Source organism: Juglans microcarpa x Juglans regia, chromosome 1D, assembly GCF_004785595.1.
Source record: "Juglans microcarpa x Juglans regia isolate MS1-56 chromosome 1D, Jm3101_v1.0, whole genome shotgun sequence".
NCBI lineage: Eukaryota > Viridiplantae > Streptophyta > Magnoliopsida > Fagales > Juglandaceae > Juglans > Juglans microcarpa x Juglans regia.
In genome coordinates this window covers 43,299,210-43,311,972 of record NC_054594.1, presented here as the reverse complement: position 1 = coordinate 43,311,972, position 12,763 = coordinate 43,299,210, and the positions used below count along the sequence as shown (strand labels likewise).

Sequence of the window (12,763 nt, the reverse complement as noted above, 5' to 3'; positions counted from 1 at the left end):
AAATGGAAATGACGAAATTGGTTGTGGATATTTGCTTTATTTTATTTTTACAGGTTAAAGAGAAGCTTAGTGCTGAAGAATATAAAAATTTTGTTGAGTTTCTGAAGGCCCTCAAGTCTAAAACAATGCAGACAAGTCAAGCTTTACAATCCATTGTGAGCTTATTCTCTGGACCAGAGAGGCTTCCTCTTCTTAAAAGGTATTCATTGCTATTTAAGCTTTATACTGTGGAGCTGGGCTATGCCTAGTTCCCATCAATAAAATCCTTATTTACCGATAAAAAAAAAATTTCTGTGGAGAAAAACCGTGTATGGCTGTGCATTAACTTTGGTTTGTAGGCTGAGGTTACTCGATAAGAGTATATTTTTCTTTTGATGCTTATGGGTGCTATTGTTGATGCGGCTATGTATTTAAAGATTTTGAGTTGAAAGCTGAGGGTTCCTGATGAGATAAGTGTATTGTTTTACTCATGCTTATGGGTTCTTGTGCCTTCTATTGGGTGTCTCAGATTCCAACTGTAATAGCTGAGCTATGTTATTAATTGTTGAGTACTCTACCTTTTCACTTCTGTATTGCTTTCAAGTTGTTGCTAGTGTGGCACAACTTGATATGTTTAAGCCTGACAATGCAACAGATGCTGAGACAGATTTTTTTGAAAAAAAATAGAAAAGAGAGTACGTTATCCCAATTTTATTAATAAAACCTCACTTATGACAGCGGAGATCTTTTACAAGAGGGAGCTTCGGGGTTACAACTGTTCTCAAGTATTCTCAAATATTCTTATATATTTTCTTTCAAAACAACACTCAAAACACAAAACATTTTTCAATTTCAAAGCTTCAACCTTTTTATCTAATCATTACCTAATCATTACAACTTTCTCAAACTCCCGAACAAAACGCAAAACCCTATGCAACTTTCCCAAACTTCAAAACAAAAATAATATTAAAAATTTATATCAAAACAATATTTTAACTTTAATCCAATAAAACATCTTAACTCAAACGATTTCACTACTATTCACAAGCCATTTCACTTAAGCTCCTTGAGAAAGATGCTTTGTTGCTTTTTTTGGCAGTATTTGCAGGACTTCCTTTTATCCTTTTTTCTTTGAAACATCCCTATTAATCTCTTCATGCATTTTATTACCTATATTCAGTAACTTTAGCATTTCATATATCCTAATCTCACATTCTATGTTGGTATTCTTGAACAGGTTCAAGGATTATATTCCTGCAAAGCATCATTCTCTCTATGAGCATTGTGTTGAAGTAAATGGCAACAGACATTGACAAATGAAATATGGAACTCCTAGTGAGTGTTATGTTTTTTTTCATCCAGGTTTTATTTTGTAAAAAATATCCGAGGAATGGATTAATATAACGAGTTAAAAGTTGAAGTTTTCAATCTCGAAATCTTTGGTTTCTCCTGAATTTGAAAGGTTATCATATTGTTTTTCATGTGCATGGTGCAGGCTAATAATCAGAGAAGCTGCTTAATTTGGCAGGGAAAGCCAGCAGATCGTGAGTACACTAGTCATGGACCTCCGTATCTCACTCAAGATGTGCAATTAGGAAGTACATGTACATTTTGATTTGCTTTGTCTTGCTGGTCTTCCCTGGTTTTTGTTGATACCTGGAGTTTTTAACCAGATACAACTGCTATTCATCCATGAGGCCCAAAAGAATACTTAACTCGAAGGTAGTATGAAATCTGGCAATGCTGAAGGGATACAAGCAAGTCTTCATGTGTTATGGTCTGAGGCAGCTCCTATTCTTCATATGGTTTTGGTCCTTTAGAAAAAACATGACTTCCAGCTAAGCAACTGCACTGTGGCAAGATCAGTTACATCCATATATGGCAAACAACCTTAGCATGACAGGAAGATTAATTTGAAGGCAGCCTCAGCTATTTCCATAGTATTTCATGGTGCAAGATCATTTGGTTGCCATGAATCGGAGGAGAGGAATCAAGTACTTACTGTTGTTATGGTTTAGTTTTGGGGATGACATTGGCTAGCTGTTGTAAATGCATTGATGCCCTCTGATTATTACTACTTGCACGAATACCTAGTTACAAGGTGTTTGCTTGCATTATTGCCTGGGAAAAAGGAAAAAGAAAGAAAGCTACAAGGTGTTCATAACTATTTCTTTGTAATGAGAATAAATGCCTAGGCCAAACCTTGATTGAATTTTGTTGTTAAAGAAATTGCGACTTAATTTTATCTTTTCATTATCAATCAATCGGTCAGATTCAGATTTGATCTTCACCGTTCCATGTCTTCTCTTTAAATGGAATGATCAGTACTATTGACATTGGTAGAATATTTCTTCCCTTTTCTTATTTTTTGTGGTTTCCCTTTTCGATGTGACCTTTTCAAGAAAAGAGTTAATTTGAGAGTTGCGCTGTCCATTTTCGACACGATGGTCGCCTCATCATGTTCTACTCAACCCTATATGAGGCATATCGATCATTAATACGATGATCATGTGGCACACTGTTAGGCGGCAAGACATTATGGCCTTTCCATTGAGGTAGACTACGTACGTACAGACGTTGTAATTAATAAGATATTGTTCGTTAAATATTCCATGTATAAGATATCCTTGAGAAGTGAAATTACCCAATATTCCAGAGGGATGACGAAACCTATCCAATATAAACACCGAATTACAAAGAAATTCAACAAATTGAACCGGTGGGTATGATCCGGTACCAAGTTTGGTTCGATTCGGTATCGATTTTATTTTTCTTAAAACCGGTCAATATCAGTTCGGTTTTGATTTTTCCTTTTCTAAAACTGGATCGGACTGAACCGGACTGGTTCATATATATTATAATTTTTTATATTGTATATAATTTTTATATATAATATATAATTATATATAAAATATTTTTGTATTATATGATAAATTACTAATTAATATAAGTAATACTAATACTAATTACTATTGTACGTATCAATAGTTATACTAATACTATATAACTATATATTATAATATATATGTTATAATATATCACTACTATAGTCTATAATATAATTATAATATATATTATAATATACTACAATATATTATCATTAATATACTATTATATATTATATAATATATATAATATAGTATATTAAAATTAAAAAATCAGATCGAACTGGACCAGAACTGGTAAAACTGGAAGTATCAGTTTAGGGGGGTAACCGGTGTGGAATTAGTTCTTAAAAATGCAAAACTGGTGCATAATATCAGTTCGGTTCCAAATGTTGTCCAAAATCAAACCAAATCGGACCCATTACACTCCTAATCACGCGTACTCCAATGAATCAAGAGGATCGGGCAACATTAGAAGGCTTAATTAGATTCGATATCGATCATAGGAAAGGTATATAAGGAATTCAATTTCATTAGACTAGAATTAAAAGCTGGAGTCGAAACCAATTAATAAAAATAGCACGTACGTACGTAAGTCGAACAGATTGTAATGGAGATCAGAGGAATTAGATTAACATGATGATCAAGATAATTCACGTGCATTAATCGGAACATTAATTACTGTATCATGAATTCATGATCCACAATATATAGAAATTAAGTACTGCTGATCAACTCCTAATTATTTAAATACTCACTATGTATATATTATATATATGCATGTCTCTAATCAACTTGCATCATCAATCCTATCAAATAATAATAATAATGATAATCAGCACGTACATCAATTGATCAATTCTTTTTGAAATCTTCGATTCCAAATTAGACATGATTTAAAAAAATAATAAATGTAATAGATACAAGTGGGCCCTGTCCGCTGATTCCGTAGCATGCATCATGCATGCAGTAGTAGGAATTGTAAATTAACGTACAAAAGCTAGCCTGATTCCCAATTACCCTCGATTCAATATTTCTCCAGCTTGTACCATAGTCTACAATATCCATGCATGCAGAACATATATATACTAATACTGGTATGCCCTTTAATTACGTACATTGATGATCGATCTTGCGTCGAGAATAATATTGAATTCTCTGAGAGATATTTTGAATTTACGAAACGAAATTTTGAATCTAATTTCTCCAATATATATGTTTGTTCGTGAAACAAAAAACATAGAGAGAGAGAGAGAGAGAGCATTTTGAAGTATATTTTTTACAATATTTAGGATGCTTTCAGGAAATTAATTTAATTCCTTGAAATATTTTAATGCATTCTTTAGGTCTATTACATTTTAAGAACATGAGTGAATCTTACTTGACCCAAAAAAAAGGTCAGGTACAGAAACATTCATGCCTGCTGAATTCACCTAACAAAGAAATTAACATATATAAATTGAAAAGGTCAAAATATTATTGGTTTTATTCAACATTGAACACGTTCATGACTATATCATTTGTATTCATATTCTTTCCCTATACTATATAGTTACATCATTTATATACGAAGAATTATATACATCAGTTACTGCTTACTCGCACACTCTATACGTATAATTTATTTTTTTAATTTTTTCATAAAGTCTCGGGTGTGAGACAGTGAATAGTGGCTAATAAAAAAGATTTTTTTAAATATATATTCCGGGTAGAAAATATATATTGGAATATAATAAAATCCCGAGTAAAAGCACTGGGGAACATGAAACAGACAAGCCCACCGTAAAAATCTATGAAATCCCACCAAAAAACGCAAAACGACGAAACTTGAATCATAAACAAAGTGTTTAATTTTCTTGAAAAGTACTTATTGCACATAATACATGCAGATTGCATGTGAGGCCGCTTGGGATAATAGATCAACCAAAATAATTAAACCAACATTTTTCTGTAGCAGTCTTCGATCATCGCGTTCTTTTATGAAATCTATGACCAAATTCTTACGTTACTTGGACTCGCTAATTGTTTTCCTCCTCGTCCTCTCTGATCTTTCAGCAAATCGAGCAGTACTACGAGCAATATTCCGTGATCTCACCGAAAAGCCGTTCGAATTCTGACGCAAATTGACGATCAAATCAACGAAAGCACTGAGTATGTACCTGTAAGATTTCTTCTCGTTTAGGTTTAGGTAACAAAACAAAAGCTCCTCCATGAAATTCCAATCAACCTTTCCGTTGTTGTGGACAAAGGCTTCGACCATCTCTTGCATCGACCGTTGGAAATCCTCGTAGGGACTCGAAGAATACGCTAGGACAGCAATGGAATCGTCCGGAAGCTTGATATCCTTTGCATGGTCACTAGCACTTGTCGTCGAGGAATCGTTTACCGTTGTAGTTGACGTGGAAGTCGAGCCTGCGTCCTCGGACGTGGCGGTCATGCTAGTTCGGGATTCCTCCATGAGCGAGCTCGACAAGCCGGGGTTGATGAAGAACCGGTGTGACCCACAAAGATCAAGTGGCGGGTCCATGAAACGAGGCGATCCAAACAAAACCCCACTAAGGTTTTCGCCTTCATGATCATGACTTTCTTTATCGGCCTTCTTTTCATCGTAATTTTGATCTTCATCGTCTTTTATGTACAGAGACTTGAAATTCTCGAAGAGGAAGCGGTCGACATCGGACAACCTTGCTGCCTTGTTGTCGTTGTTGTCCAGCTTCTTTTCGACCAGCTGCTTGTCTTGGTTACGGCCTATGGCGAAGGAGAGAGTCTTGGTGGTGTGCCTGCAACTGGAGAGGATCCAATTTTTGGAAGATGAGAAGGAATTATTGGTGAATTGGAGGGGTGGGGAGGGTTTTTTGATCTTGTTGAGGTAATCTTGGAAAGATTTTTGAAGCTTCTTGGGCATTTTTGGCTCTTGGATTATTACAATGATCAGTTGTAGTACTGAAAAAGATTGGAAGTGGGTCATTTATATATAATTAAGTTGGCAATTAATTGAGGAAGAATAATAAAATATAATATTACAAATTAAGTAGGTAACCTGCCTCTTAATGAGATCATATTAACTCTTCAAGAGTTTAACAAACATTAAAATCGAGTTTTAATAAGTTTAATGCTCAAATAACGCTAAATTCACTACAAAAAAAATGATTGTGACGGATTATATGCGATGAAAATGACTATTTACGATTAAAATAGATTCATTTTAAGAGAAAATAATAATTTTTATAAGAAATAACTCATCATAACTGAACAACTTTCTTATAGTGAAAATTGTAATATCCTGAATTAAAATCACTCGTATAAACATTTTTTAATAAGTAAATTATTTTCTTTAATTTGACTTTTTTAAGCAGCATGAAAGAGATCATCGTGCGCCGTTTATTCTCAATAATTTGCAAGTCCAAGCGTGCCAAACCTAATTTACATGATAATGTAACTTTGACTATTGTTTAAAGTTGACAAAAGTTGCTACCCCTAGCTAGCTAGCTATAATTACCTTAAGCCAGCACAAGCCATATGCATGCCACCATTAATTAATCCTTATAATTCATTGATTTCCAATTACCATATACATATATATATATATTGTTGTAATCTTTTCTGATTAGGATATTTTAGAGTTTCTATTCGAGTCCGAGAAACCAATTAAGCGGCATAAATAATTAAGGGAAAAATAAAAGAAACTTAAGGAAACAGTATTAATATATTTCGTTGAGATTTTCTAATTTTTAAATAGCAAACAATAATTATATTGCCCTTTTGGCCGCCTAATAACTTATTATTTGAGCACCCACGTACAAAGCTTTTGACAAAGAAATGATGATCATTTGACTCATCTTTTAGCATAGAGTAATGATATATACAGTCATGAAATGCACAAACGTTATGCAGTCGTTTTAAAAAAGAGTAGAGTTCACTATTAAAAATTAATTTATTTTTATGTGAATCTCATATTTATTCATTTTTTTCAAAATGACTACACGATACTTGCACACTCACGACTGCAAGTATTATTTCTCCAAATAACATAACTCTCAGGGGCCGGCCCCCCACCTTCATGACTTTTTTTTCATTCATGTGCCCTACCAAGTAGATCTATCATTAATCTCGTTGCGTGATTTGGTCCCGCCACAACGTACGCGCGCGGATGCCTAGCTACCTGTGATTTAGAAAATTATAAATTTTTATTGGAAAATGCTAGTGTTATATAAATTTTGCATAGGACTCATACATTAATGTAAAACTTATTTATAAATGAGAAATGATATTTATAATTATAGAGTGGTTAAATGTTGTGCATTCTTTTTTTAAAAAAGTAAATAAATATAAGATTCATATAAAAAAATTAATTTTTTAATAAAAGATCTTACTCTTTCTCAAAAATAATACATAGCTTGTACAATCCATAATCCATCTAGCATTATTATATATATATATATATATATATATATATATATATATTTGATAAGCATGCACGCTGATGGTGCTACACATGAGGCCGGATAAGGTTGTTAGCGCAGCGTGCATGGCAATGCAAAACGAGCACCGTGCGTAAATAATGATAATCATTTCATGTAAATGGTACTTGTAATATGAAACAACACAAAGTTGACTTTAACAAGCGTGCGTGCGTGCGTGCGTGCGGGCAATCTATTAATATACATGATGCAATTATATACGTAACAAAATTAAAGTAGCCCCCAATATTAATTAATGTCTCAATTTGTTTCGATTCTGACTTCGGTCGTTGAACATCTTTTGCTGCAGACAGTTTTGTGTTTTTACATTAAGTGTGGAACCATTTTTAGTATATTAATAAGTAAAGCTTACATTTTCACATCAAGTCAGGATTACATTTTCAACATTAAGGGTTGAACATCTTACTTACATCATGACGTGGAAGGCCACTAATAATTGTTTGAGTGTTGATGAAAAAATTAAGATGGTGGGTATTTCGATGGCTTCCAAATGTAACTGCTGCCAAGTGGGTCATATTGAGGATTTGAATCATATTCTCTGCACGGGGGACCCCCCTAGACATGTCTGGCATCTAACAGCTACTCAAGTTGGGGTCCACATGCCTCTGCTCCTCACCTGGAAGGAACAAACTAATTTCTGGTTTCGCCGCGTGGGTAGCTCCTCTTAGATTCGTATTATTCTTGGGCTTATTCCCTCTATTATCTCTTGGAAACTTTGGGAGAGATGATTTAAAGCCCGGTATGAGGACAAGGGCCACACGGCTCAGTCGGTTTGGCATGCTTCTAAAGTATGGCTCTGCTGTATCATGGACCAGATTATTAAAATTTCCTCGGTATCCAAAAAGGACATTGATATTTTAAATAGACTGGAGATCTTGGCTTTGTCTCCCAAGCCGCAGAGGGTGAGGGTGGTAAGATGGACCTGGCCCTAACAGGGTTGGGTTAAGCTTAACACTGACGATAGTAGCCTTGAGAACCCAGGCCCTTCTGGAGCCGGGGGTGTTATTCAAGATGCTAATGACAGTCTCCTTTTGGCTTATTCTGCCCCCCTAGGTCAGGGTACTAACAATTTTGCTGAACTCAATAGCCTTTTGGAAGGAATTCGTAGATGTTATACCCTTGGGTTCCACTGTATTGAAATTGAGACAGACTTCCAATTGCTGGTTAATTGGATCACTAAGGACGACTGTCATACCTGGTACTTAGAAGACTACTGGGATTAACTTCAAGAATACTTGAATAGGTTGGATTATACTCTGAATCATATCTTTCGTGAAGGCAATACTGTGGTTGACTTCCTAGCTAAGTGTGGGGCTGAGGGTTTGAATTCTGAATGGTCTGACAATCATACCTGGCCTAACCGGTTAAGAGGTATTCTTTGAATGGACAAATTGGGTTTACCCCATATGCGGGTCCGGAAAGGTTTGTACCAGGTATGTCGTTATTTGGCTTAGTTATATTCTTGTTTCTTGTTTTGGTTTTGGTTTTGGTTTTCCCTTACAGGTACTTGGCGTTGCTTGCAGGTACTTGGCTTGGTTATGTACTTGGCATGTTTTGTTGAAAACAATGTTGTTATTTTAATTAGTGTTGTCCTTTAGCCTGGATTTTGACGCCGTTCTGGTCTTTATGTAACCACAGTTTTCCTCTGCCACAAGTGAGGGCAATCAATAAATTTGGGGTACCATCTTTTTTTTTTTTAAAAAAAAAAAAGGTCAGGATGGCCGAGTTGTCTAAGGCGCCAGACTCAAGTTCTGGTTCTCGTGAGAGAGCGTGGGTTCAAATCCCACTTCTGACAATTATTTTCTTCTTTTTTACTTTTTAAATCTCTTAAACGACATCGTCTGAAAGCGAACAACTTCAACTTGGCCTAAATTTGAAACTCAAAAGATTGCCACCCCCTTTTCCTATCAAGCGGCGTCGTCTAATAAAAAGCACAATATCCTATTCCAACAGAAATACCTGCCTGCCACTTTCAAAGGCACCGGAGAGATACAGAGAGAGACATGGCGACCAACCATGGCAGCGAAGAAAGAAGAAGAAGAATCTTAGAGAGAGGGTCGGATCGTATGGCTCTCATTACAGGCCGAATCAAAACTCTCCCAACATCGCCACCACCATCCTAATCAATAATATCATCATCATCAGACCCTCCTCATCAACACCATCATCATGGGGATGATGGTTCTAATCATCATCATCATCTTAGGGGTACGAACAATTCGTCATTATAACACCTATCAAGCCGGGGTTCTCTCTCTCTCTCTCTCTCTCTCTCTTGTTGTTTGAATTTCTTGATATTTTGAAATGCTTCTCATTTTGTTGTGAAATGTAGGGATATTACCGATATGAAGAATGTTAATGAGGACACTTTCAATTTTATGTTTAGCAGTTGGATTATGTTTTAATCTGCACATGATTCTGGTTTCTCTGGTAGATTCTCTTCCGTTTGCGTCTTTGATATTGGTTTTTCTCACTCAATGGATCTCGTCTATATGAATAGTTCATAAACTTCGTACAAAATGCATGATTCCTTGCATACCTATGTTATGGCCATAGAGCTCCCACAATAGTACTTCGGACGAAATTGTGTATAGGAAAGTTATGATTCAGAGCAAAAAGAAAATAAATTAAATCAAAAGAAGCATTTGTCGTGATTGAATTTACTACCATTATTTTAGTGTTAATGGAAAAAGAAACAACCAGAGAAGGTAATGGTGAATGGTGAATGACCTGATCTTGCACCATTATCAATTACTTCAAGGAGTGAAAAGCCTACATTTCTCAGTAACTAATCTCATAATTGATTTCACTGATTTTGCAGCAGGTGTTGTGGTTAAGGATTTTACCTCTGATGATACACTGCTGAATGCAAAGGAAGAAAATCCCTTATGTTGGGCCAAATAATGGGCCCAGGTCGTGATCGAGATATGATTTTCTCATAATTGAAAAGCCTACATTTCTCAGTAACTAATCTCATAATTGATTTCACTGATTTTGCAGCAGGTGTTGTGGTTAAGGATTTTACCTCTGATGATACACTGCTGAATGCAAAGGAAGAAAATCCCTTATGTTGGGCCAAATAATGGGCCCAGGTCGTGATCGAGATATGTGGTCTGGGTTGGATGGGGTTGGAGGCAAGGCTCAGCCTAATCACCTGGTCTGGGTCAAACAGGTAATACCTGGATCAAGGCTCGGGTAGGAAGTCCAGGTCGGGCCATACTAACGGAACAAAAGATATAGGCAAAACTTAAGAAGGAAGGACCACGGCATACATTACGAGATGAAAGGAACTCAGGATAGAAAGCATGCCGCATTTAGTGCGGCCCAGAGCAGAAACTATGCCGCATTTAATGCGACCCAGAGCAGAAACCATGCTGCATTCAATACGGCCCAGAGTATAAGGTGTGCCGCATTCAATCCGACCCAGGGCTCGGACTACGCACAGCAAACCTGGCCTCTTCATAGCTCGGCAAGGTGATGAAGTAAGAGCAGCTCGGTGAATCAATAATGTAAACGTATTATCCCCTGCTATGCAACACCCCATTATGGTGGGGACCTAGTTGGTAACTATAAATAGGATACTACCAACAGCTGACAAGGTAATCATCTTTAATCAGTCAATTTATTGCTATCATTTTCATTACTCTTTTACCATCTTCTTCACCATACTGACTTAAGTATCGGAGGATCAACGGATCCCGAGGTCCTTCCCCCCGTAGTAGTTACTGTGCAGGTGATTGCTCGTATACCAGGGGTGTGAAGTTGTTTAGGCCCGCGAAACACGACATCAACAGTAGCGTCGTCTGTGGGATTTTTGTTGTCCCATAACTAGTGTGTCCTTCATATGCCAGCAACAACCCGCTTTTAGCATTCACAGCGTGAAATGATGCAGTCCAAAGCGGTGGAAGCCAGATTCAATTAGCAAAATGAAGTCATATAGAAACTCATGACAGACATGGAGACCCTTCGATAAGAGAACATTGCCTTACGAAGGAATGGCTAGGAAACTGAGGCAGACCAACAGAGCCATCACTCTGGGGACCATCCTCAGCCTAATGCAACCACCACGGAAGAAGAACAACGCAAAATCAATCTGCAAATCCAGATAGAAGTAGCGAAGCAGATAGGTCAACCCTCCACGGTGGACCAACTACTCACCAATGCTGAACAATCGTACAACACAGGGATTTTGGCGGTACCAATACCTCCAAGGTTTAAAGTTCCTCAGATGGAAGCATATGATGGGACAAAGGACCCGTTGGAACACTTGGAGACCTTCAAGGCCCATATTACTCTCCACGGCTTCCCCAGTGAGATAGCATGTAGGGCTTTCCCCCTCACTCTGAAGGGGGCAGCACGAGTATGGTTCGGTTCCCTACGACCTGGAACCGTAGATAATTTCAACAAACTGGCGCGTCGGTTCTTAACACAGTTGATGGCCAGCCAAACCAGGAGAAGGCCAGAGGCCTATCTATTGACGGTTAAGCAGAGGGATGATGAGAGCCTTAAGTCATACCTCTCTCGGTTCATAATGGGGTAGGACTGCCCAACTCATCCTTATAGCCCCCATTCTCACAAACCACAGTCTGAAAGCCATCTGAAGAGTCGTCTAACCCCAGGATAGAAGACACAAGGAACTACAATCAACTGCCGGAATAAAAGACTTCGATGGCGGCGTCTGTGGCCTTTCACGGTGTTCTAGCTCTCCCAACAACTCATACACCCCCTCATCTGCGCTACACTGGCCTTTTACACTCTCTGATACTTGAATCGTAGCATTCATCACCACAAGAAGTAGCCAAGATAGCTTCGATGCTCAAGTTTGTGCCACCCCACAGGCTGAAAGCCCACCCATCATGTCGTAGTTCAATCTAAAGGGCACCAACGTGCGAGTTTGTGGCTCCGTTGGTACCACCTTGCTTTGTTCTGCGAAGGTGCTGTCAAAAACAGGCACAAGTGTTGCCGGCGTACCGGTCACGACCATCAGAACCACCTCTAACAGCGTGGTCTAGTTTTTGCCGGTTGATGGGCCTGCCTCACAAACACCCCGTCTCTTCCAAACGTAATCAGGGCCAGCCTCTATTACATTTTTGTTTTGGCCCACAAGTTGAGGCCCATTGCATCGGCCTAGGTCCATCTTGGCCTTTCCTCTATTTAGGCCCTTCGACACTGAAATCGATTGGAATGGCCCACCCCATGAACCATATTAACTGGCCCATTTGTGCCCATGCCTCATTTTGTATTTTCTTTAATCAAACCACTATCTACATAGCCTAAGCCCAAGCCCACCTCCTGATTCTCCTCAACACACCTTTATAAACTCTCCATCCTTACCTGCAAAATGTCCAATTGCTTTTTCATTTCCAGCAGAGTGCTATATACGCCATCCTCTTTCAAGCCGACAACACAATTGCCACC

The 12,763-nt window shown here is 37.7% G+C and overlaps 1 protein-coding gene, 1 long non-coding RNA gene and 1 other non-coding gene across 3 annotated transcripts; 2 read left to right on the top strand and 1 right to left on the bottom strand.

The window, feature by feature from the left end:
* Nucleotides 1–56: 56 nt before the first annotated feature.
* On the top strand, nucleotides 57–2,269 carry LOC121262125. The gene is made up of 3 exons (XR_005940044.1): nucleotides 57–199; nucleotides 1,217–1,314; nucleotides 1,475–2,269. It is a non-coding gene; the product is annotated as an uncharacterized LOC121262125 (long non-coding RNA).
* Nucleotides 2,270–4,609: 2,340 nt separating this feature from the next.
* Nucleotides 4,610–5,783, bottom strand: LOC121260597 (transcription repressor OFP14). Its single transcript, XM_041162541.1, has one exon. It carries the CDS (start codon nucleotides 5,767–5,769, stop codon nucleotides 4,870–4,872), a length of 900 nt encoding a protein of 299 aa, XP_041018475.1. The 5' UTR covers nucleotides 5,770–5,783; the 3' UTR covers nucleotides 4,610–4,869.
* Nucleotides 5,784–9,056: 3,273 nt separating this feature from the next.
* TRNAL-CAA lies at nucleotides 9,057–9,140 on the top strand. The gene has a single exon. It is a non-coding gene; the product is annotated as a tRNA-Leu (tRNA).
* Nucleotides 9,141–12,763: the final 3,623 nt, after the last annotated feature.

What these genes read in the sequence shown, in the direction of transcription:
- LOC121260597 (XM_041162541.1), bottom strand. Translation starts at nt 5,769, where the DNA reads ATGCCCAAGAAGCTTCAAAAATCTTTCCAAGATTACCTCAACAAGATC.